The sequence below is a fragment of the Somniosus microcephalus genome, chromosome 12 (assembly GCF_052327205.1).
Source record: "Somniosus microcephalus isolate GS21.2 chromosome 12, FLI_Smic_1.0, whole genome shotgun sequence".
Taxonomy (NCBI): domain Eukaryota; kingdom Metazoa; phylum Chordata; class Chondrichthyes; order Squaliformes; family Somniosidae; genus Somniosus; species Somniosus microcephalus.
In genome coordinates this window covers 105,342,808-105,367,625 of record NC_140998.1, presented here as the reverse complement: position 1 = coordinate 105,367,625, position 24,818 = coordinate 105,342,808, and the positions used below count along the sequence as shown (strand labels likewise).

The following is a 24,818-nucleotide window of genomic DNA, read 5'->3' as shown; positions in this document are numbered from 1 at the left end:
ATACAATGAAGGTACAGCAACATCAAGATTAAACCTGACTTGAATGTAACACATGGAAGTGTGTCTGCTCCTCTACAGCTCATTTTCTGAGTCTAAGCCATTAGATTTACTTCACATATCTAAAAAAACACTCAAGTAACTGAACTTAAAACATCTTTAACTGTTTAAAAATGCATTTAAATTGAATCCTTAATGGAAATTGCCATTATCTTTAATTCAGCATATGCTCAAATGACACACTACATACTGTATGATCCATACGTCCCGTTATCAGGTTTATCATGGTGTGTAACACTGACTAAGTGCTTCTGTAAGCTGAGATCAAGTGCATCAACAATCCATTTTATTACGCAGCTGCTGTTATAAATGAGACAGCAGCTTGGAATCTTTAAAGCAGAGGAGGAGCAGGAGAATGTATCAACTATAAATGAGCAAGAAAAGTCTTGATGCCAAAGTGTGCTCATCAAAATTGCTCTGTTATAAATTCAGGCTGAAAACTAGAGATGAAAGAAATAGCCTCATTAGACATGTCGTTGGGTTTAAATAATGATCTTCCGTAACAACTGTATCAAGTTCGGCCAGGAGTTTCACAGCTGAGCTCTGCTTTCCGTATTGTAGGTTTAAACACCAATGTATAGTATAGAAGTCCACAGTTTGCTCTCTCAGACTAACAATAACAAATTTCAGCATTTGGCTGGTTAAAAGAGAGATTTTTAGTGTGGAGATATTCAGGCATGTGATTACAGAATCACATGGCTTCAGTCAGCGTGATCCATATAAAAAAAAAAGCAGCCAGAAAACTGTCTATCATGTGATGAAATTTGACAGTCCGGATTATGGCTTTGATGGACTAGAACAGCTAATAGAAGAAGCTGACATTTTGAAACCCTGCTAATTAAGGGTTCCTTTCTTAATATTAAAATTAAAATAAGTCTGTGTCTGACTTTTATGGTCTGAAAATCAGGTGTTTTTATTAATATATGCCAGTCAGTCTTAATAAGCTTGGAGGGCAAAGGAAGTTATTATTGAGTGACCTTCTACAAAATAAGCATGTTGCTAAGGGCTTTAACCCTGCCCTAGTCAGATTGATGAAACTCATTTCCAATGCAAAGTTCTAACCAGATAGCTGAGTGTTTTTGAGCAATGACAGAGAATAATCCCTGCCTCTTTTCTAACGTCCAGAATTAAATTTGTGTAAACCTCTTGCTGCAGTTCAGCAATGAATATTGCAGTGTTCTGTCTTTTGCAGTACATAGGAAATCACTACATGGTTTAAATTGATTGAACAATGGAAAGAGCAGGCAGCTACGTATGTGTGCTACAGAGCTGAATTTTGAAAGGTTGCAATGGATTATATGTTTGAAAGAACACTCTGCAGTCCAAGGTGCTTGTCAGTTATCTTAATTTTGTTCTGATAGTCGTCTGTGCTGTTTATGCATTCCCACTAAATTTACGAGCATTTTGATTCAAAGAAGATAGTACTTGGCATTTTCAGCATTATCTTCAGGATTTCACGATACATTTAGATCTTGTATTCATAGAAATGACAATGCGCAGATATGTTTTACATCTTTAAAGTTATTCTGAGTTTTTTTTCATATTTTTAAGAGCCTATCTGTTCAGTAAGTAAATCAAATGAATGTAATATGATGTGTATACAAAGTTAAATGCAGTTGTCTATTTCCATCAGTTGTACCATAAAATGTAAAATATAATAGCCCATATGGGCTGACAAACAAGAGTGTGTATAAGATGATGCATGGTTAATGGTGAATCTGGACTTGTTTTCCCATTTTTAAACAAGATTACTCGAGCCATTTTCACATAAAAATTTGCAGTCAGGCTTTCGCTGTCCCAATCTCATAAGGTCACAGATAAATCCGGATGAGAAAGCTCATTTGACCCATCTTAGCTCACCTGTCCAGTAAAACCTACCGCTCCTCCCCATTCTGGCATGCAACTTATATGATTCCAAGCTTTTTACCTTTGCTACTCTACCTAGAAATACATTCCATATGTTGATCACCATTTAAATATCATCAAACCGCCATCAGTCGTAAATTTGCCTTTCGTTAATTTGAAACTGTGTCAGCTTGTCCCACTGTCATGGTTTAACTTGAAATAGTGTTCCAGATATATCTTTTTATACCATTTGCTATTATATCTGCCTTAATGAGGCCCCCTCTTCTCAAGTCTGAACAGCCCATCTTCTCCAGATGTTTCTCATAATTCAATCCTTGAATGTTTCCTTTGTCTCTGATTGAAACTGATGCAGTACTTTATGGACATTGACCAAATGCACTTTTAACATGACATCCTCCAACTTGTACGCCAATTATTTATTTCATCCCTGTTTGCATCCTTTAGGGTTCTTCTGTAACAGACTTGTTAATATTTTAGTATTGAAAGAATTTCTTGCTAATACTAAGTATCTACAGCTAATCTGATCTCCAAATTCATTTGTCTCCCTTTAACTACATTTTCAGCTATAGCTTTTAATGTTTCTTTAAGTTCTTATATTCACCTTTCTCCCTGATGTCTTTATTTTTGTATGTATATATCAGTTAAAATAAAATGATTTTAAACTATATCATTTACTGTAAGTTCTCTTGTCTGATATAAAACTAGAAGCAATTTAAAAAGAAAAAAATAATTACAATTTTAATACAAGATTAAAGAAATGCTTGTATGTTTCCCTAGTTTCTTGAAAGAGCTGAGGGTTCAATATATTTTTTTTCAAAGTATTGTTATGTTAAAGTAAATAGACATCAAACAACAGCAGGGGAATAAATGCTTTCTTTCGAAACAATCACAAATATATTTGTCTTTGTTCTTGGACTATTCTGTCTTGTTCGTGTTATTGGTTACTGAAATCAGCCAAAGACACACAGGATTTTGTGGTAATTCAATGTAGCATCTTGCTAGACAATGCTGAAATCCTAACCTTATCTTAGTTTTGTGAAAATGATAGTTTTCTGTGCTTTTAGCTAACTGATGGCAGTTTTGGTTCTGCTGTTAAACTCTGGCGGATTGCAGTCTCTGGGGTAAAACACAATTTGCAAAACTGGGGAGACGTGAAAAAGAATTGGCTAATCCATAAAGGATCAAGCTGAAAGATGTCTTGTTGATGCTGCAGTTGTCATGTGCATATATGTTAGATTTTTGTGGCTGGGATAATATGGCAGTTTTAAAATAGGCAACAGTGATTGTTTGTAATGTATAGCTCTCATTGCACCCTGGAGTTTAACAACTACAGAATTGAAGATCGTAAATTACTTCTCAGATACCCCTTGAATAAGACACACACATGGGTATGCTGTATAATGAAAATTCGTTTTTTAGTTTGGCCCCAGCTGATCAATAAAGCTCCCAACAACAGATTTGCTAGTATTTTTCATTGAGCCAGTGATGCTACAGTAATATGGTTAGCATTGAAAACTTACCAAGACTGTTTTGAAAATCTGACAATTACTATAGTGGGCAAAGAATCCCTTCAGATATGGGCATCCACTATCTATCTGCAACACACATTCACCCAACTCTGCCTCAATATCCTCCAAGCCAAGAACTCTTCCAGTAACCTGGCAGCCACTGCCTATTTACTGTGAATTCAACATCCTATATGTCGGATTCCAACAACTATAATCACCACAAATGGGTTAGTTAGTTAGCATGTACTAATATATTTAAGCAGCCATGAATCACTCAAGTTCTGAGGGTAATCTGGTGGAACAGATTGTCCGGCCGTTGTAGAATCCGCCTGATTTTCACTGATTTCAATGGAATGAAAATCAGGCGGGCAATCTGTTCCGCCAAATTACTACCCAAGCGGTGAAGATGAAAATTTACTTCCATGGAATCTGTGTTGTATGCCTTTTTGCAGATACAAAAATAAAGCATCAGAGACTTTGGATTCTAATATTTCAAAATCTAATAATAAACATGATTTTCCATACCCTTGTGCATTTCTGGGATTCATAATTGTTAGATATATTTATGTGTGATGTTTTCATGAGGTTCACAGGACTCAAAATCAATTTGTAAAATTAGACCAGAGCTCAATAAATGAACAAACCAAAATATACACATGGTGTACAAATGCCCAGCTCCACACAATGGCTAGACGCAGGTTCACAGATTTGATTCCCAAATGACATGTTTCCAGCCTCAGTCAAAACAAGCCAAGGAGATACAGCACAAAGGCAAGGTGCTTACCTATGGAAAGGTGGGGAGAGAGGGAGAGGAAAGGATTACTAAGGTTGATTCTACTGGTGGATATCTAACAAAGTCACTGATTACACAGTAGCATTGGCAATGCCTGGGACCAGGCTACCTAATCTTAGTCAGAATGATGCATAGTGAAGGGTAAAGCATCAATATAAAATTGAGTGTGTGCAACTAACAAACCGAAACAGGTACTGAAATTGGGAATTTGAATAATCATTGTTTCAGCTTTTATAATAAAATGTACAAGGCTATGGGGAAAATGGCAATCTAACTTTTTGCAGGATAAACATGACAATATGTAAACACCTCACAGCAACCAAAAAATACAAAGAATCTTGATTCTTTATACTTCAAAAATATTGAAGAACTAAGTTGCGCATAGAGGTGATCATTTTGACTAACAAACAGAAATACGTCTTTACTCCATACAGCGTGTGGCTATTCCTCCTGAATTATGTACTTAGTTGTGACAAAAGGAGGGAAATATTTTTTTCTGAAGATTAGAATCCCATATGCAAATTGCTTCTTTTTAATAATCTGCACTTTGGCTTGCCTTCTTAGTTCCACAGCCTCCAATGGTGTGAAAACCCTAAAATCATCTCAAAATTTCAACATATTACTAGAACTACACTGCTACAATTGCAAGTTATGTTCATGCAAGCAATAGAAAAAAAATAATCTGATGGTACCTCCTGTACTATAAATTCTTCATTGCATAAGTGTGCAATGTATTTCTGCTATAAATGTCAAACTAGATGTCACTTTTAAGCGGAATGGAATATATATAATTATAAAATTAGCTGTTCCTTAATAACACTTTCTTTTCAATTTGAAAGTGTCTAGTATGTAATGTTATAAGTACAGTTTTAGCTTGGTTGTAAAATGGTCTGCAGAAAGAGTGAACTAAAGGAGCTGTCTCACCTAAAGCAATTTGCTAGTGGTAGTACCATGAAAGAAAATTGGGGGGGGAAATACGAGCTGCTTCTGCTCAGATGCTCACTGCCCTCTTATGTACCAGAGCACACCGCAACAACAAATGTGACGGCTTTACTGCTACTAGCCTTAGCACATGACCACAATTTGGGTGGGAGGGTGCAGTACACTATCTTAATAACTTCGGGGTTGGTTGTGATATCTTTCCCCCCCCCCCCCACAACTAATACTCACTATCCAGTCTCACCTATGCATAATGGTCACATTGAGGAAGTATCTGAGGGATGCCAATACCCAAAGAACCATAACCGAGCACACGTAAGCACTTTTCAGAAGAGATATTAAACAAACCTTAAAAAAAAGACATAATTAAAGCACTGTTTTCAGTAACTTTGTCATCTCATTGGCACTAATTGATAGCATTTCTAACATTTAAAGAGCAAAAATATTGTGCTAACTTCAATTTATGTTTATTCAGTTAGGCAATTGTTAATTTAAGGCTTGTCTATGACTGTGCAATCCCTAATGGTTGATAACCCTCAGTCTTGATAACAAATGTGTCACATTATATGACATGAAGTTTTTACCCACTCTAATTTTATAATTTCTGTAAAAAAATGTTTTGTGACTAACACTATCTTAAGAATATGTCTACCATTCAGATGCAGAAAAGGAGATTAATGAAGAAACTATCAGGCATTGGTCTCATGGGTTATTTACTGTAGAAATGATGTAATGGCTGTTTACTAAAATGATTTTCATATTAAAAAACATGTATACAAAGATGTCAAATTAATGTTTGCCGCACTCATCAAATTGGAAGTTTATAACACAAGAACTATGTTACAGTAACCAATCAAATAGCAGCAATATACTTACTTTAAAAAATGAAGTTAAGGACTAAATTAATATATTTACATATGGTCTGAAAATTGTCTAACTGTTACAATTTACAAGTTGTTACTGAAGATAAGCCTTTCAACCAGAACTTGAAAATAGCTTATCTGGTTAACCAATGAATGCAGTGCTCTTAAATGAGGAATCTCACCACTAATTTGCACTGATGAATGATGCTTCTTAATAAACTAATTTAAATCTCCTAAATTATTACTCTCTATAAAAGGCACTAATAAGGTTTGTGTTCATATCATTTTAAGAATGGAAAATAAATTGTGAGGATTATTTACATGGAGTTATGATAACCAAGGAGAACTTGTTCATTAATCCATACTTTTAAACTTTGTTTCTGGGATATTATTAGTATAATAAAATACATTTTAAAATGTATTAAAAAATGTATTTTTAAAAAAGAGTCTGATTGTGATTGCAAAAGTTCTGGCTTAATATACAGTAAGCAAAGCATTTTCTATCACATTATCAGCAACTCTAAGGTAGCAACTAATAGTCATTATTTTCTAAGTATTTGTGGATTTGATTGAAAAGTGAATGCTGATGTTAGACTTTAACTTCTGCCCCCTCAGGTGGAACTGACAGGCAGCAGTGTGTTTGATTATGTCCACCCTGGAGACCATGTGGAGATGGCAGAGCAGCTGGGCATGAAACTTCCCCCAGGGCGAGGCATTCTCTCACAGGGTACCGCAGAGGATGGAGCCAGCTCAGCATCTTCGTCCTCACAGTCTGAGACCCCTGAGCCAGGTGGGAATTTCAAGCAGAAAAGGGCAAGGTTGAGGGCAAGACCTTTGTGAAATGATTGAGCTCTATTTACTGATGTGAAGACCAGAGGGAAACATAGATCTAGCGATAGTTAAGATTCCATATAATATTACTGCTGAAATGTTCAGAATTGATTGGGCAAGCGTGCAATAATTTAACTGAGAAAATGTAGGAAATAAATTGGTCTAAATTAAGAGTATAAAAATTATATTGGTAACATTTTAGCAAATTCAGATATTATTTGGAGTGCATCATTTTTTGTACTGAAATATTGTTTGTAATATGATACACTAATGTTTAGCACTGTACCTTTTGAATAGTCATTTTTTAAATGTTGTTAGTTGTCCTTTTTGTTTTTGTTTTGAAGTACAATCTTTATGCTACCTGCGGCGCACCAGCTAGGGATACAACTTTGAATTTGCAAAAGCAATGTGTGCAGTAATTTTATACAGGCTTGCCCCCCTCACTGTTTAATTAGATGAATCATGGGGGAATGAAGCAAAGCAACATTGCTCATTGGGATTCTTTCCAGACTCCTTATAGACTTTGCATTCAGGATGTTCCCATTTTGATGGTGTTGTACTGATGATAATTTAAGTATTAGGGGAAAATCCATTTATAAATTAAACAAAATGATTTGATATCCATCAGTCCCTTAGTTCATCAAGCTGTTCAAACAGCAGGAAGATTGGCTGGTCTGCCTAGGTCTTCTGAGAGCTCTGGTAATTAGATCTGCTAAGGATTTATTCTTTACTGATTGGGGCTTTAAATTAATTGAAGTTCCACATTTGTGGTTTTGTCCTTTTTGTACTTTTTTAAAGTAGATATTTCATATTCTTATGGGCCAGAATGGATGAGCAAAAGCAGGAGCAGTTTAAAATGTGAATTTTCTCAGGAGAAGGAGGTAGAGAATTTAATGAGAGGTCTGATTAAGAGTCTAAGATCTGTTTGCTTACTTGGGAAATCATTATTGTACTAAAGAAGGCATGGAAAATTTAATACAGCATTCATTTTCTTGTACTGCACTGCTAACACAAAGCCACTCAGGGATGTCTATCTCCAACTTAAAGCGTACTGTACATTAGACAGAATTTATTAGATATTCTTCACCTATATGTTGTCAAGGATACTAGTGTGCGTGTGTGTGTGTTGATATAGATGCTACATTTCTCTCCCACGAACTGTGTAAGTTCAATGATTCCTTTGTTAAGGCACCTTTCTGCTTGACCTAAGGATGTTCATTAAAATCTCCTTTTTGGTATTAAGTCTGAACAATTAAATCTGTCCTTGAAAAAAAGGCTGTTAGAACAGCTTTTTACAATATAAGTTTGCTTCCCAGATGCTCAGACAGACTCAACTGCATTACTGCAGTAATTGTTTGCATCAAAAAAATGAAAATCTTTTAATAAAAGATGCATTAAAGTTATTGCCGTTATTTTAACAAAACAATAAATTGACTGTGACCAATATGAAAAACATGATAAATGCTAAAACTGCTCAATTTTAAAGCTTGCCTGGTATTCAGATTGCTGTGGCTCAGGAATAAGAAACTGTTTAATTGTAATATAATTTTTTTCATATTGATATTGTGTGTTTCTTCAATATTCATAAAGTGATGATCAAACAGTAACAGTAGACCTTCATGTGTACTGTACTGTGGAATTGAAGATAGGCTGGTGTATTAAAGGACTGCACACATATCCGCATCAGCGTTCAATCTATCAGCCTATCTTCAATTCCAAGGTAGAGTACACAGGCATTGACTGTTGCTTGAACAGCCATTACTTTAACAAGCACATAGCATAAATGAAGTCAATTAAATTGTGTGCATTTTCTAGGAACTATTTCATTATTTAATTCTGTTCCATGCCATATTAATATTTCATTGCATAACCTGAAATTGCAGTTGTGAGATTTTCCATACCTCTTATTGTATACTAGTCAGCAGAAGGTGGAGGAGGAATTCTAAAATCTAGCCAGAGTGTCATGTGGGTGTTTATTCATGGGTGGTTGCGTATAATTAAATGTTTTTGTATGCATCAATTGAACACCACCCACCAGAATCAACACTCGTGGACATTTTTAGATTAACAAGCTTTTTTAAAAGTCTTTGAATGCAATTTTGAAATATTAGTGTCTAGAATGTATCTTTGTAATTGCTATAGACATATCCTATCACTATTTATTAAGCTAATGGAATTCTTACAAAATAAACGGTCCTCTTGTAACCACGAATGAATATTTTAGCTCTGTGGTCCAAAATTAAAGTATCAATGTACAGTAGGCCATATTTTGGAAGAGTTATGCTTTCAACAGGCAGAGTATTCTGTTTTGACGTGAATGAGCAATAGCCCTGTGTGATGGCTGTAAGACCTACAGCCTCTGGATGGAAGGCACCAAGCATTTTTTTTTCAATGAAATTGTATTATAACCTAAATGATTCTTGTTTAATATATGCAAAACAGACAAGTGATAACATTTCTTTGTCCAATAATTGCTTAGATGAACTGTAATATAGCTTTTTAGCTAATCTTTAGAAAATCCTTTTATATAATTTAAATGTTCCCAAATGCAGGAGAAACACTTGTGTGTAATCTTAAAAACATTTGATCTATTTATTTACTTGGCACAAAATAATTATTTTTAAGATATTGTTCTTTGATGTATTAAATGTTGTATCTTAAAATAAGTACAACTTAAATAATATTTGATACAAGAAATGGACATAGGGATTAGAATAATACTGTCTGTAGGACAATAACACATAGATAAATGCTGATGGTACTTGCACCAATTTTATCTTGCGTATAATGCTTTTTAGTTTGCAGAATCTGCACATTTCTGTGTTATTTATGTCACTAGTTACCAGTTGGTCAGTGTTCAATTAACATGAGAAATTTGCATCCTCCATACTTATGATAGTTGGCTCATTTATCTGTCATGATTTTGCAGTCCATTACACTTTAAAATTCTCTGGACCATCAGAGGGTCGGTGCCAAGCTGAGATGAGTTATTCTCAAAAGAAAGGAGCTAAGATCAGAGAGCAAGTCAATCTGTGTCATTCTTACATACCTCCTGCTTGGAATTTTTTCAGAGCAGTGCTGACCGAAGCCTTGGGAGCAGACCTCCACCTCACTCTTCTACATGGGGAATGGAGTGTAGATAGGAAGACTTGATGCAGGGAAGAAAACTAACAAACTAAAAGGGAAATTAGAAATTATGACATTTTGATCTGATGCATTAATTCCACATGCCATATTCAACCAAAAATGCATGCCATGCCAGGCTCATTCATTTCACTTCTAACATGTTTGATTAGAGATTTCACTTTGTCCATGTTACACACTTGTTCTGTGAAGTTGCCTTTGGTTTATCAGCAATATATTTTTCCTGCATTTGAGGACTTTGCACCAGGACTGTGTACTTGAAGTCAGTGCTAGTTTATTGTATCCTATTTATATTTATCTGGAACCCATTATGCTGAATTAACCCCATCTACACCACCGGGTAGATTTGGAAACTGATAGTAAGACAGTAATAAAATAGTTACTTTTCCTCTGGAGTCAGGGAGCAAAACCACTTCAGGAGGTTTTGGTCCTTGACTCCAGAGAGGTATGTTGTCTCATTATATTTTAACAGTGGCTCCAAAGGCAGTCATGTAATATAAATGGGACAGATATGTTTGGAAAATGAGGTGTATTTTTATTTTGTATTTAAAACAAGACTTCTGCTTTGATTATTCATGCTTTTTATTTATTGCATTTCATTTTTTGCCCTCCTTTTAAGTTTTTTTCACTCCTTAATAATTCCTGCTTCCCCCTACACAGTTCCCCCCATAGCACATACAGCTATCCAAGCAAGAAAACAAGCAGGAATTATTAAGGAGTGAAAAAAACTTAAAAGGAGGGCAAAAAATGAAATGCACTTTCCAAATGTTCAGGGTAAATGCCTGGTTTTCCCAGGAAATCCAGCTGAGATCAAGGACTCTTGCAAATAATGACCAGCGATGAATCTGAGACATATACCTTTAAGGAACCCAACACATTTCTTAACCTGGTTGAAATGCAATAAATAAAAAGCAAGAATATTCAAAATAGAAGTTATTGTTTTAAATACCGAATAAAAATCCTGGTGTTGTTTGGTATACCACAGTGCTGTTCAAAGATTGGCAAGACCAATGGGCTGGTTGGTTGATATTTTTGAACTTCCCAATGTTGTACATTTGCAGTAGCCTTCACCCAAAGATTGCAAATATAAAGTCGTCAGGGCTAAAGACATCTCCTCGTGGCTGGAGAAGAACTTGGAGTGGGAGGAGGAGGATCCAGTTGTCGTGGTCCACGTAGGAACCAACGACATAGGTAGAACTAGGAATGAGATTCTGCTGAGGGAGTTTGAGGAGCTAGGATCCAAATTAAAAAGCAGAACCTCAAAGGTAATAATCTCTGGATTGTTACCTGAGCCACGCGCAAATTGGCATAGGGACAAACAGATTAGAGGTTTAAATGCGTGGCTCAAAGAGTGGTGTGGGAGGAAGGGGTTTCAGTTCATGGGGCACTGGCACCAGTACTGAGGAAAGAGGAAGCTGTTCCGTTGGGACGGGCTCCACATAAACCGGGCTGTGACCAATGTCCTGGCGAATTGAATAACTAGGGCAGTAGACAGGGCTTTAAACGAATGAAGGGGGTGTGGCGGAAGGATTCAGGAAAGAGTACATTTAAAAGTAGCAAGAGAAATGTCAAGGCTCTAGAGCAGAGTACAGTTTTGGGTAAAAATAAGTAGAGTTGGTCAGGAAGGGACAGAGAGACTGACTAAGGTGACATCAGGGAAAAAGAGAAATAAGTCAAAACTAAAGGCGCTATATCTGAATGCGCGAAGCATTCGAAACAAAATAGATGAATTAATAGTGCAGATAGAAATTAACAGGTTGATCTAATAGCCATACGAAGACATGGTTGCAAAGTGGCCAAGGTTGGGAACTAAATATTCCAGGATGCATAACTTTTAGAAGGGATAGGCAAAATGGAAAAGGAGGAGGGGTAGCCCTGACAATAAAGGATGGGATAAAGACAGTAGAGAGAAAGGATCTTTGTTCCGAAAATCAAGAAGTCGAATCAGTTTGGATGGAACTAAGAAACAGCAAGGGGCAGAAAACAATGGTGGGGGTTTATAGGCCTGCAAACAGTAGTTGTAATGTAGGGCAGAGTATAAATCAGGAAATTAGAGACGCATGTAACACGGGTAATACAGTAATCATGGGGGACTTTAATCTACAGACTTGGCAAACCAAATTTGCAGTAATAGTGTGGAGGACGAATTCATGGAATGTATGCAAGATAGTTTTCTAGATCAGTATGTTGAGGAACCAACTAGGGAACAGGCTATTTTAGATCTAGTATTGTGCAATGAGAAAGGGTTAATTAATAACCTTGTAGTCAAGGGGACTATAGGGAAGAGTGACCATAATATGTTGGAATTTTATATTGAGTTTGAAAGTGACTTAGTTAAATACGAAACTAGGGTCTTAAATCTAAACAAAGCAAACTACGTAGGTATGAGGGGCGAGTTGGCTAAGGTAGATTGGGACACTACATTAAAAGGTATGACAGTGGACGAGAATGGCTAGCATTTAAAGAATTAATACATAATTTACAACAAATTACATTCCTTTAAGGCACAAAAATCTCACAGGAAAAGTGGTCCAACCGTGGCTAAGAAGAGAAGTTAAAGATAGTGTTAGATCAAAGAAAGAGGCTTATAATGCTGCCAAAAAGAGTAGTAAGCCTGAGGATTGGGAGGATTTTAGAATTCAGCAAAGGAGGACCAAGAAATTAATAAAGAAAGGGAAAATATAATATGAGGGTAAACTAGCGAGAGACATAAAAACAGACTATAAAAGCTTCTATAGGTATGTAAAAAGGAAAAGATTAGCGAAAGTAAATGTGGGTCCCTTACAGGTTGAGACAGGAGAAATTATAATGGGAAATAAGGAAATGGCAGAGAAATTAAACAAATTTGGGCTGGATTTTCTCAGTGAGGAGCTTTTGGAGGCGGGACTCCCACTTGTCGGGTTTTAGTCCCGCCTCCATCGACTTGTGGCCAACCCATGCTATTTTCCCTTGATTGACCTTGTTAAGCCCGCCCAGCGGGCCAATTAAGGGAAAGCCGGTTACAGGTGACGCCAGCGAGTGACGTTTCACCTGTCAAAAGTTTTTGACAGATGAATTGTCATCGTTTGACAGCTCTGTGAAGCTGTCAAAAACTGACAATCTGTCTTCTAAGTTGAGTCTTTACTCAAGACTTAATTAGAAAGCCTTCCTGAGCAGAAAGCAGAAGGCTGCAGTTTGTGACAGTTCAGCGGCGATTCTGCTTTCTGTGCCGGTGAGCTGAGGGACTCCCGAGACCTGAAGGAAGCAAGCCTGCAGGAAGAAGTAAAGGTAAGTAAAACTTATTAAAACACTTTACACACACCTCACACACTTACCTCTCCACACTTACACTCATCACTCACCTGCACACCGGATATCTCGGCCCCTCCAACCCCCACAGCTCGCCTCGCTGACCCTGGAGAGGTTCGGAGCCTGCGGGAAGCCCACACTTCAGGGCTGAAAATAGAGATTCTCAAAAAACTGCCCGTTAACTACCTGTTAACAGGCAGTTAATTGGCACTAATCCCCTTCCCGCCACGGGGAGGTGGCTCCCAGCGCGGGTCGGGACCCGCCTCCTGGGAAGATGGCGCTGAGGTGGGTTGGGGGTGTGATGGGTACCCGCCCCCAGTTTCTGCCATTTTCCTGGCAGTCCCGCCTCCAAACCCACCTCCCCAGGGCAGGCAAAATTCCCCCCTTTGTGTGTGTCTTCACGGAAGAAGACGCAAAAAACTTCCCGGAAAATGTGGACAACCATGCGTCCAGCGAGAATGAGGAACTGAAAGATATTAGTATTAGTAAAAAAGTAGTATTGGAGACATTAATGGGACTGAAAGCCGATAAATCCCGTGGACCTGATGGCCTACATCCTAGGGTTTTGAAAGAGTTGGCTATAGAGATAGTGGATGCATTGATTGTCATTTTCCAAAATTCCATAGATTCTAGAATGGTTCCTGCGGATTTTGGGTAGCAAATGTAACCCCATTATTTAAGAAAGGAGGGAGAGAGAAAAACAGGGAACTGCAGGCCAGTTAGCCTAATATCAGTAGTAGGGAAAATGCTAGAATCTATTATTAAGGATGTGGTAACAGGGCACTTAGAAAATAATAATAGGATTGGGCAGAGTCAACATGGGTTTATGAAAGGGAAATTGTGTTCGTCAAATCTGTTAGAGTTCTTTGAGGTTGTAACTAGCAGAATAGATAAGGGGGAACCAGTGGATGTGGTGTATTTGGATTTTCAGAAGGCATTCGATAAGGTGCCACACAAGAGGTTATTAAACAAAATTAGGGCTCATGGGATTGGTGGTAATATACTAGCATGGGTTGAGGATTGGTTAACGGACAGAAAGCAGAGAGTAGGAATAAACGGGTCATTTTCGGGTTGGCAGGCTGTAACTAGTGGGGTACCGCAAGGATCAGTGCTTGGGCCTCAGCTATTCACAATCTATATCAGTGATTTGGATGAGGGGGCCAAATGTAATATATCCAAGTTTGCTGATGATACAAAGCTGAGTGGGAATGTAAGTTGTGAGGAGGATGTAAAGAGGCTTCAAGTGGATATAGACAGGCTAAGTGAGTGGGCAAGAACATGGCAAATGGAATATAATGTGGAGAAATGGGAAGTTAGCCACTTTGGTAGGAAAAATAAAAAAGCAGAGTACTTTTTAAATGGTGAGAGATTGGGAAATGTTGGTGTTCAGAGGGACCTGGGTGTCCTTGTACACGAATCACTGAAAGTTAACATGCAGGTACAGCAAGCAATTAGGAAAGCAAATGGTATGTTGGCCTTTATTACAAGAGGATTTAAGTATAAGAGTAAAGACGTCTTGCTGCAATTATATAGGGCCCTGGTGAGACCACACCTGGAGTATTGTGTACAGTTTTGGTCCCCTTACCTAAGGAAGGATATACTTGCCATAGAGGGAGTGCAACGAAGGTTCACCAGACTGGTTCCTGGGATGGAGGGATTGTCCTATGAGGAGAGATTGAGTAGACTAGGCCTATATTCTCTAGAGTTTAGAAGAATGAGAGGTGATCTCATTGAAACATACAAAATTCTTACAGGGCTTGACAGGGTAGATGCAGGGAGGATGTTTCCCCTGGCTAGGGAGTCTAGAACCAGGGGTCACAGTCTCAGAATAAGGGGTCGGCCATTTAGGACTGAGATGAAGAGAAATTTCTTCACTCAGAGTGTGGTGAATCTTTGGAATTCTCTACCCCAGAGGGCTGTGGAGACTCAGTTGTTGAGTATATTCAAGACAGAGATCGATAGATTTTTGAATATTAAGGGAATCAACAGATATGGGAATAGTTCAGGAAAATGGAGATGAGGTAGAAGATCAGCCATGATCTCACTGAATGGCAGAGCAGGTTCGAAGGGCCAAATGGCCTACTCCTGCTCCTATTTCTTATGTTCTTATGTGGCCAGGGCTTTTCTTATCTGCCCTCGCCAATCTATGATTTTCCACCCATTCACTTCAATGGTTGGAAAATAACGGGCTGATGAGCACAGAAATGGGAAACCCCGTATATGCATAAATACAAACAGAAAATGCTGGAAATACTCAGCAGGTCAGGCAGCATCTGTGGAGAGAGAAACAGAGTTAACATTTCAGGTCGATGACCCTTCGTCAGAACTGGAAAAAGTTGGAGATATAACAGGTTTTTAAGCAAGTGTAGGGGCAGGGAAAGGGGGGCGGAGAGGAAAGAACAAAAGGGAAGGTCTGTGATAGGATGGAAGGCAGGAGAGATTAAGAGACAAAAGGGATGATGGTGCAAGGCAAAAGGAGATGGTAATGGGACAAGTTAAGATACAAAAGATGACTCTAGATGAAATGTAAATGGCAATGGCAGAATGATCGACAACTGCCATGTGAGAGAGAGAAAAAAAAAGATAGGGGCCGAGGTTATGGTCTGAAGTTGTTGAGCTCGATGTTGAGTCCAGAAGGCAGTAAAGTGCCTAATCGAAAGATGAGGTGCTGTTCCTTGAGCTTACATTGAGCTTCACTGGAACAGTGTAAGAGGCCGAGGGCGGAGAAGTCAGAGTGGGAGTGGAGCGGAGAATTAAAGTGACAGGCGACTGGAAGCTTGGGGTCACCCTTGCGGACTGAACGGAGGTGTTCCGCAAAGCGGTCACCCAATCTGAATTTGGTCTCCCCAGTGTAGAGGAGACCGCATTCTGAGCAGCGAATACAGTATACTAAATTGCAAGAAGTACAAGTAAATCGCTGTTTCACCTGGAAGGAGTGTTTGGGGCCCTAGACATTGGGAAGGGAGGAGGTAAAAGGGCATGTGTTGCATCTCCTGTGCTTGCATGGGAAGGTGCCGGGCGAAGGGGAAGGGGTATTGGGGGTGATAGAGGAGTGGACCAGGGTGTCGCAGAGGAGAGCGGTCCCTTCGGAATGCTGAAAGGGGAGGTGAGGGGAAGATGTGTTTGGTGGTGGGATCACGCTGGGTAGATACCTGATCAAACATGAGAAGGGAAACAGAAAGCAATGAAGATGAACAAGGTATTTCCATGTTCATTGTCAATTGACACCAGGCTGAGAACTATTCTTAAGCAGGAATTCTCAAATGATGTTGAAGAAATTAAGGTCATATTTGGGTGTAAGAGAGAAATGGCACGATAAAAGTTGCTTTGACCACCAACAAGGAAACTCATTGCAAAGACTAAAGAGTTCTTATGAAGAGTTTATGCTGTCTCTCACTGGCATTGTGCTTCAGCTTCCCTATCCTATATTATCCAGAATATGGGTTACACCTCAACAGTACCAAAACCAATATCCTCGCGGGGAGGTTTGCTAGTGTTCTTGGGGAGGGTTTGAACTCATTTGGCAGGAGGATGGGCACCAGGATGTTACATTAGAAAGGGGAAATAAAGTGCTCAAAGAATTGGGAGAGGCAGAGAGCACTAAAATAAGAAATAGTAAGTTATTAGGTGGGGTCAAACTAATAGAGAATAAAGGATGGTCTAAGTTGGGTTTACAGTGTGTGTATGTGAATGCACGAAGCGTAATAAACAAAGTAAGTGAGCTGCAGGCACAAATAGCCACATGGGACTATGATGTTGTGGCAATAACTGAGACCTGGCTCAAAAAAGGGCAGAATTGGGTATTAAATATTCTTGGTTATAAGGTGTTCAGGAAAGATAGGGAAGGAAAGACAGGAGGTGATGTGGCAGTATTGGTTAAGAAGAATGTTACAGTGCTGGAGAGGGAGGATGTCCTGGCTAGAGTTAAGAAATAATAGAGGTGCCATTACACTACTAGGCGTATTCAGTAGAGAACCAAATAATGGGAAAGATATGGAGGAGCAAATTTGCAAAGAAATTACAGACAGGTGCAAGAACTATAGAGTAGTAATAATGGGGGACTTCAACTATCCTAATATAGACTGGGATAGTAATAGTGCAAAGGGCAGAGAAGGGGAAGAATTTCTGATGTGTGTTCAGGAGAACTTTCTTGATCAGTATGTTTCTGGCCCGACGATGGAGGAGGCATTGCTGGATCTGGTTCTGGGGAATGAGGTAGGTCAAGTAGAGCAAGTGTCAGTTGGTGAACATTTAAGGAACAGTGATCATAGTATCAAAACATTTAGATTAGCTATGGGAAAGGACAGGGAGCAATCTAGAGTAAAACTGTTTAACTGAGGGAAAGCCAGTTTCAATGGGATGAGGAAGGACCTGGCCTGGGTAAACTGGAATCAAAGATTGGCAGACAAAACTAATGGAACAATGGGCTGCCTTTAAAGAGGAAATAATTCAGGTACAGTTGAGGTACATTCCCACTAAGAGGAAAGGCAGGGCAACTAAAGTCAGGGCTCCCTGGATGACAAAACAGATCGAGAATATGATGAAGTAGAAAAAGAGCGCATATGACAGATGTCATGTTGCAAATACATCTGAGAATCAGGCTATATATAGCAAGGTCAGAGGAGAAGTGAAAAAAAAATAAGAGGGGCAAAGAGGGGGTATGAGAATAGAATGGCAGCCAACATAAAAGGTAATCCAAAAGTCTTCTACAGGTATATAAATAGCAAAAAGGAAGTAAGAGGAGGGGTGGGGCAGATTTGGGACCAAAAAGGAGACCTACACATGGAGGCAGAGGGTATGGCTGAGGTACTAAACAAATACTTTGCATCAGTTTTCATAGAAACATAGAAGATAGGAGCAGGAGTAGGCCATTCGGCCCTTCGAGCCTGCTCCGCCATTCAATGAGATCATGGCTGATCATCCAAATTCAGTACCCTGTCCCTGCCTTCTCCCCATATCCCTTGATCCCTTTAGCTTTAAGAAATATATCCAACTCATCAAGGAAGAAGATGCTGCCATAGACATAGTGAAAGAGGAGGTAGTGGAGACACTTGATAGGATAAAAATCGATAAAGAAGAAGTATTAGAAAGGCTGGCTGTACTTTAAGTAGATAAATCACCAGGAGCGGATGGGATGCATCCTAGGATTCTGAAGGAATTGAGGGCAGAAATTGCGGTGTTACTGGCCATAATATTCCAGTCCACCATAGATATGGGGGTGGTGCCAGAGGACTGGAGAATTGCAAATGTTACACCATTGTTCAAAAAAGGGTGTAAAGATAAACCCAGCAACAACAGGCCATTCAGTCTAACCTCGGTAGTGGGGAAGCTTTTAGAAACAGTAATCAGGGACAAAATTAACAGTCACTTGGATAGATGTGGATTAATTAAGGAAAGCCAGCATGGATTTGTTAAAGGCAAATCATGTTTAACCAACTTGATCGAGTTTTTTGATGAGGTAACAGAAAGGGTTGATGAGGGTAATGCGGTTGACGTAGTGTACATGGATTTCCAAAAGGCGTTCGACAAAGTGCTACCTAATAGGCTTGCCAGCAAAGTTGAAGCCCATGGAATAAAAGGGACAGTGGTGACATGGATACGAAATTGGCTAGCTGACAGGAAACAGAGTAATTAATGATGAACGGTTGTTTTTCAGACTGGAGGATGGCATACAGTGGTGTTCCCCAGGGGTCGGCACTCGGACCACTGCTTTTCTTGATATATATTAATGACTTGGACGTGGGTGTACAGGACACAATTTCAAAATTTGCAGATGACAAAACTTGGAAGCAGAGTGAACAGTGAGGAAGAGAGTGATAGACTTCAAGAAGACATAGACAGGCTGGTGAAATGGGCGGACACGTGGCAGATGAAATTTAACGCAGAAAAGTGCAAAGTGATACATTTTGGTAGAAAGAATGAGGAGAGGAAATATAAACTAAATAGTACAATCCTAAAGGGGGTGCACGAACAGAGAGACCTAGGGGTATGTGTGCACAAATCGTTGAAGGTGGCAGGGCAGGTTGAGAAAGCGGTTAAAATGGCTTACGGGATCCTGGATTTCATAAATAGAGGTATAGAGTACAAAAGTGTGGAAATTATGATTAACCTATATAAAACACTGGAGTACTGTGTCCAATTCTGGGCACCACAGGAAGGATGTGAAGGGCTTAGAGAAGGTGCAGAAAAGATTTACAAGAATGATTCCAGGAATGAGGGACTTCAGTTACATTGTAGACTGGAGAAGCTGGGGTTGTTCTCCTTGGAGCAGAGGAGATTTGATAGAGGTGTTCAAAATCATGAGGGGTCTGGACAGAGTAGATAGAGAGAAACTGTTCCCATTGGTAGAAGGGTCGAGAACCAGAGGACACAGATTTAAGGTGATTGGCAAAAGAACCAACGGCAACGTAAGAAAAACTTTTTTACGCAGTGATTGGTTAGGATCTGGAATGCACTCTCTGAAAGGGTGGTGGAGGCAGACTCAATCACAGCTTTCAAAAGGGAGTTGGCTAAGTATCTGAAGGAAAAACTTTTGCAGGGCTACGGGGAAAGGGCAGGGGAGTGGGACTAGCTGAAAGTCGGCACGGGCTCGACAGACCGAATGGCCGCCTTCCGTGCTGTAAGCATTCTATGAATACAGTCACACCCCTAAGGAAAGACAGATTCAGGAAGGGGTGGGTGTGACTGCTAGGGAGACGGGTAGTGAGGACTTAGGAGAGTTTGAGAAGGAAGTCCCGCAGTCACTGGTCCTGTCCAACATGTACGATGTACTCGCTACCTGTGAGGACAAGGAGAAAGACTGCGGGGAGGACAGCCACAATGCAGACCAAGGCACTGTGGCTCAGAAGGCTGTCCAAGGGGGGGAAGAGCAGAATAAAAATGTGGTAGTGATAGAGGATTTTATAATTAGGGGGATAGATGGCCTCCTCTGAAGCCAAGAACGAGAATCCCGAAGGGTGTGTTACCTACCCGGTGCCAGGGTAAGGGATATCTCGAGGTGGCTGGAGAGGAATTTGGAAGGGGAGGGGGTAAATCCAGTTGGCGTGGTCCATGTCAGAACAAACGACTTAGGTAGAAACAGGAAGGAGGTCCTACTGAAGGAGTGTCAGGAGTTAAAAGCGAAATTAAAAAGCAGGACCTTGAGGGTAATAACCTCTGGATTATTGCCCGAGCCACGTGCAAATTAGCATAGAAACAGTCAGATCAGGAGAATTAACACGTGGCTAAAGGGCTGGTATGGGAATGAGTGGTTCCTTTTCATGGGACACTGGCACCAGTACTGGGACAGGAAGGAGCTGTACCGATGGGACGGGCTCCACCTGAACCAAGATGGGACCCATATCCTAGCAGAAAGGGTAAATAGGGAGGTGGCAAAGGCTTTAAACTAGTAAGACGGGGGGAGGGATCTACAAGAAATGAAACCAGACTAAATATAAACAAAACAGGAAAGGAGAGCATCGGAAAAACTAAAGCAAGGGAGGACATTGAATAAATAAGGGAATAAATAGTTATAGAACAGGAGTTTAAAAAGATGGCTAAAAATAAAGTGAGAGGAACTGTTATTAAAAATGAGTTAATCTGTCTGTACAGCAATGCACACAGTGTCCGTAATAAAACAGGGGAGCTGGAGGCAATCATGCGTTGCGAGGAACCAGACATAGTAGGGATTACTGAGACATGACTACAGAAAAATCAGGAGTGGGAATTAAACATTCCATGGTATAACATATTTAGAAAATATAAAGAGGGGAAAGGGGAGGTGAAGTAGCTGTACTTATTAGGGATAACATAATGGCAGTAGAAAAAGTGATGCAGCTATCAGCAAGACAGAAATAGAATCCATGTGGATAGAGATAAAAGATAATAAAGGATTAATCACACTAATAGGCGTAGTCCACAGACCACCTAATAGTGGAAGGGAGGTGGAGGAAGAAAAATGCAGACAAATTACAGAAATACAACAAAGGCTATGGACCCTGACAACATCCCGGCTTTCGTGCTGAAGACTTGTACGCCAGAACTAGCCACGCCTCTAGCCAAGCTGTTCCAGTACAGCTACAACACTGGCATCTATCCGACAATGTGGAAAACTGCCCAGGTATGTCCTGTCCACAAAAAGTAGGACAAATCCAATCCAGCCAATTACCGCCCCATCAGCCTACTCTCAATCATCAGCAAAGTGATGGAAGGTGTCAGCAACAGTGCTATCAAGCGGCACTTACTCACCAATAACCTGCTCACTGATGTCCAGTTTGGGTTCCGCCAGGGCTACTCTGCTCCCAACCTCATTACAGCCTTGGTCCAAACATGGACAATGGAGCTGAATTCCAGAGGTGAGGTGCGAGTGACTGCCCTTGACATCAAGGCAGTATTTGACCGAGTGTGGGATGAAGGAGCCACAGTAAAATTGAAGTCAATGGGAATCGGGGGGAAAACTCCACTAGCTGGAGTCATACCTAGCACAAAGGAAGATGGTTGTGGTGATTGAAGGTCAATCGCCACAGCCCCAGTACATCGCTGCAGGAGTTCCTCAGGGCAGTGTCCTAGACCCAACCATCTTCAGCTGCTTCATCAATGACCTTCCTCCAACATAAGGTCAGAAATGGGGATGTTCACTGATGACTGCACAGCTCCTCAAATAATGAAGCAGTCCATGCCCACATGCAACAAGACCTGGACGACATTCAAGCTTGGGCTGATAAGTGGCAGGTAACATTCACGCCACAGAAGTGTCAGGCAATGACTATCTCCAACAAGCGAGAGTCTAACCACCACCCCTTGACATCCAACGACATTACCATCGCCGAATCCCCCAGCATCAACATCCTGGGGGGTCACCATTGTCCAGAAACTTAACTGGACCAGCCACATAAATACTGTGGCAACAAGAGCAGTTCAGAGGCTAGGTATTCTGCGGTGAGTGTCTCACCTCCTGACTCCCCAAAGCCTTTCTACCATCTCCAAGGCACAAGTAAGGAGTGTGATGGAATACTCTCCACTTGCTTGGATGAGTGCAGCTCGAACAACACTCAAGAAGCTCGACACCATACAGGACAAAGCAGCCCACTTGACTGGCACCCCATCCACCACCTTAAGCATTCACTCCCTCCACCACCGGCGCACCATGTCTGCAGTGTATACCATCTACAAGATGCACTGCAGCAACTCGCCAAGGCTTCTTCGGCAGCGCCTCCCAAACCCATGACCTCTTCCACCTAGAAGGACAAGGGCAGCAGGCACATGACACCACCACCACCTCCAAGTTCCCCTCCAAGTCACACACCATCCTGACTTAGAAGTATATCGCCGATCCTTCATCGTTGCTGGGTCAAAATCCTGGAACTCCCTACCTAACAGCACTGTGGGAGTACCTTCACCACACAGACTGCAGCGGTTCAATAAGGCTCACCACTACCTTCTCGAGGGCAATTAGGAATGGGCAATAAATGCTGGCCTTGCCAGCGATGCCCACATCCCATAAAAATGAATTTAAATAAAGTAAAAAACATAGAATAATAATCATGGGGGATTTCAACTAACCAGATATTAATTGGACAGAAGATGTAGGTAAAAGGGATAAGGGAATGGAGTTCCTACAATGTGTACAGGACTCCTTTCTAACCCAATATGTAAAAAGCACTTGGAGGTTTTGCTTTTGGATCTAATAATGTGGAATGAACCAGAGCAGATAAGAGAAGTAAAAGTAGGGGAACATCTAGGCAATAGTGACCATAATATAATATGCTTTAAGATAATAATTGAGAAGGACATAGGTATGACAAAGTCCAGGGTAATAGATTGGAGAAAAGCTGATTTTGAAGAGCTGAGAATAGAACTTGGGAAAATAAATGCCCAACAGTATTGGCAAACAATGATGTAGAAAAGCAATGGGAAACATTTAAAACGATGTTCAACAGAGTCCAGGAAAAATATATTCTGCTAATAAACAAGAACAAGCTAAACACTAATGAGACACCATGGATGAATAAAGCCATAAGGGAAAAATTGAGGGTAAGGAAAGAGGCATACATGAAGTACATGGACAGCAGGGGGGAGCATGATCAGGGAGAATATGAAGGAATTAGGAGAGAAGTCAAAAAAACAATTAGGAAGGAAAGAAGAATTATGAAGTTAAATTATCAAGGAACATAAAACAAAATAGTAAAATATTTTACAGGCACATCAATAAAAAAAGGAAGGTCAGGATGGGAATAGGGCAACTAAGGGATGGAGATGATAATACCACAGGCAGCAATAGAGAGATGGCAGAGATATTAAATAATTACTTTGCTTCAGTATTTACCAGGGAGATAGAACAGGTGAAGATGACATCAGTTGATGAGATTAGTAATGAGTTAACTGCATTTAAAATAAAATGAGGAGATATAATAAATAAACTAATGAAACTCAAAGAGGATAAAACCCCTGGTCCGGACAGATTACATCCACACATTTTTAAAGAATCTAGGGAAGAAATAGCAGAGGCATTACTACACATATTTAGTAATTCATTAGAAAAAGGTGTAGTTCCAGAGGACTGGCGGATAGCTAACATAATACCTATATTTAAGAAGGGAGATAGAACATGTCCAGGGAACAAAGACCAATCAGCTTAACATCGGTGGTAGGAGAAAATAGAAGAACATCTAGAAACAAAAAATATAATAACAAATAGTCAGCATGGATTTCAAAAGGGAAAGTCTTGCTTGACCAACCTAATTGAATTTTTTGAAGAGGTAACAGAGAGTAGACAAGGGTAATGCAGTAGATGTAATTTATCTAGATTTTCAAAAGGCTTTCGATAAGGTACCACATAATAGACTAATGAATAAGGTCAGGGAATGCGGAGTTAGGGGACAAGTAGCAGAATGGATAGCTAGCTGGCTTCAGGACAGAAAGCAGAGATTTGGGGTAAAAGGTAGCTATTCACAGTGGCAGAAGGTGGGTATTGGTGTTCCATAAGGGGTAGAGGGGCAAAGGGACCTCGGAGTACAAATTCACAAATCACTAAAAGTATCGACACAGGTTAACAACGCTAGAAAAAAAGCAAACCAAGCACTAGGATTTATTTCTAGAGGTATATAATTGAAAAGTAGTGAAGTTATGCTAAACTTGTATCGAACCCTGGTTAGACCACACTTGGGATACTGTCTGCAATTCTGGTCACCATATTATAAAAAGGATGTGGAGGCACTGGAGAGGGTGCAGAGAAGATTTACAAGGATGATACCAGAAATGCGAGGGTGCACCTTTCAGGAAAGGATGAACAGGCTGGGTCTCTTTTCTCTTGAAAAGAGAAGGCTGAGGGGTGACCTAATAGAGGGCTTTAAAGTCATGAACGGTTTTGACAGAGTTGATGCAGAGAAAGTGTTTCCACTTCTGGGAAGAGCAAAACTAGAGGCCATCAATATAAGATAGTCACCAAAAAATCAAATAGGGAATTCAGAAGAAACTTCTTTACCCAGAGAGTGGTGGGAATGTGGAACTCACTACCACAGGGAGTGGTTGAAGCGAATAGTAAAGATGCAT

At 40.0% G+C, this 24,818-nt stretch overlaps 1 protein-coding gene across 3 annotated transcripts in view; it reads left to right on the top strand.

Annotated features, from left to right (window-relative positions):
* Positions 1–24,818, top strand: part of npas3 (neuronal PAS domain protein 3) — a 1,485,068-nt gene that overhangs the window by 1,297,056 nt on the left and 163,194 nt on the right. For all 3 annotated transcript variants that reach the window (XM_086003382.1, XM_086003381.1, XM_086003383.1), the window contains exon 6: positions 6,642–6,816. In XM_086003382.1, coding sequence (XP_085859508.1) covers positions 6,642–6,816 — 175 coding nt within the window. The remainder of the gene's footprint in view (positions 1–6,641; positions 6,817–24,818) is intronic.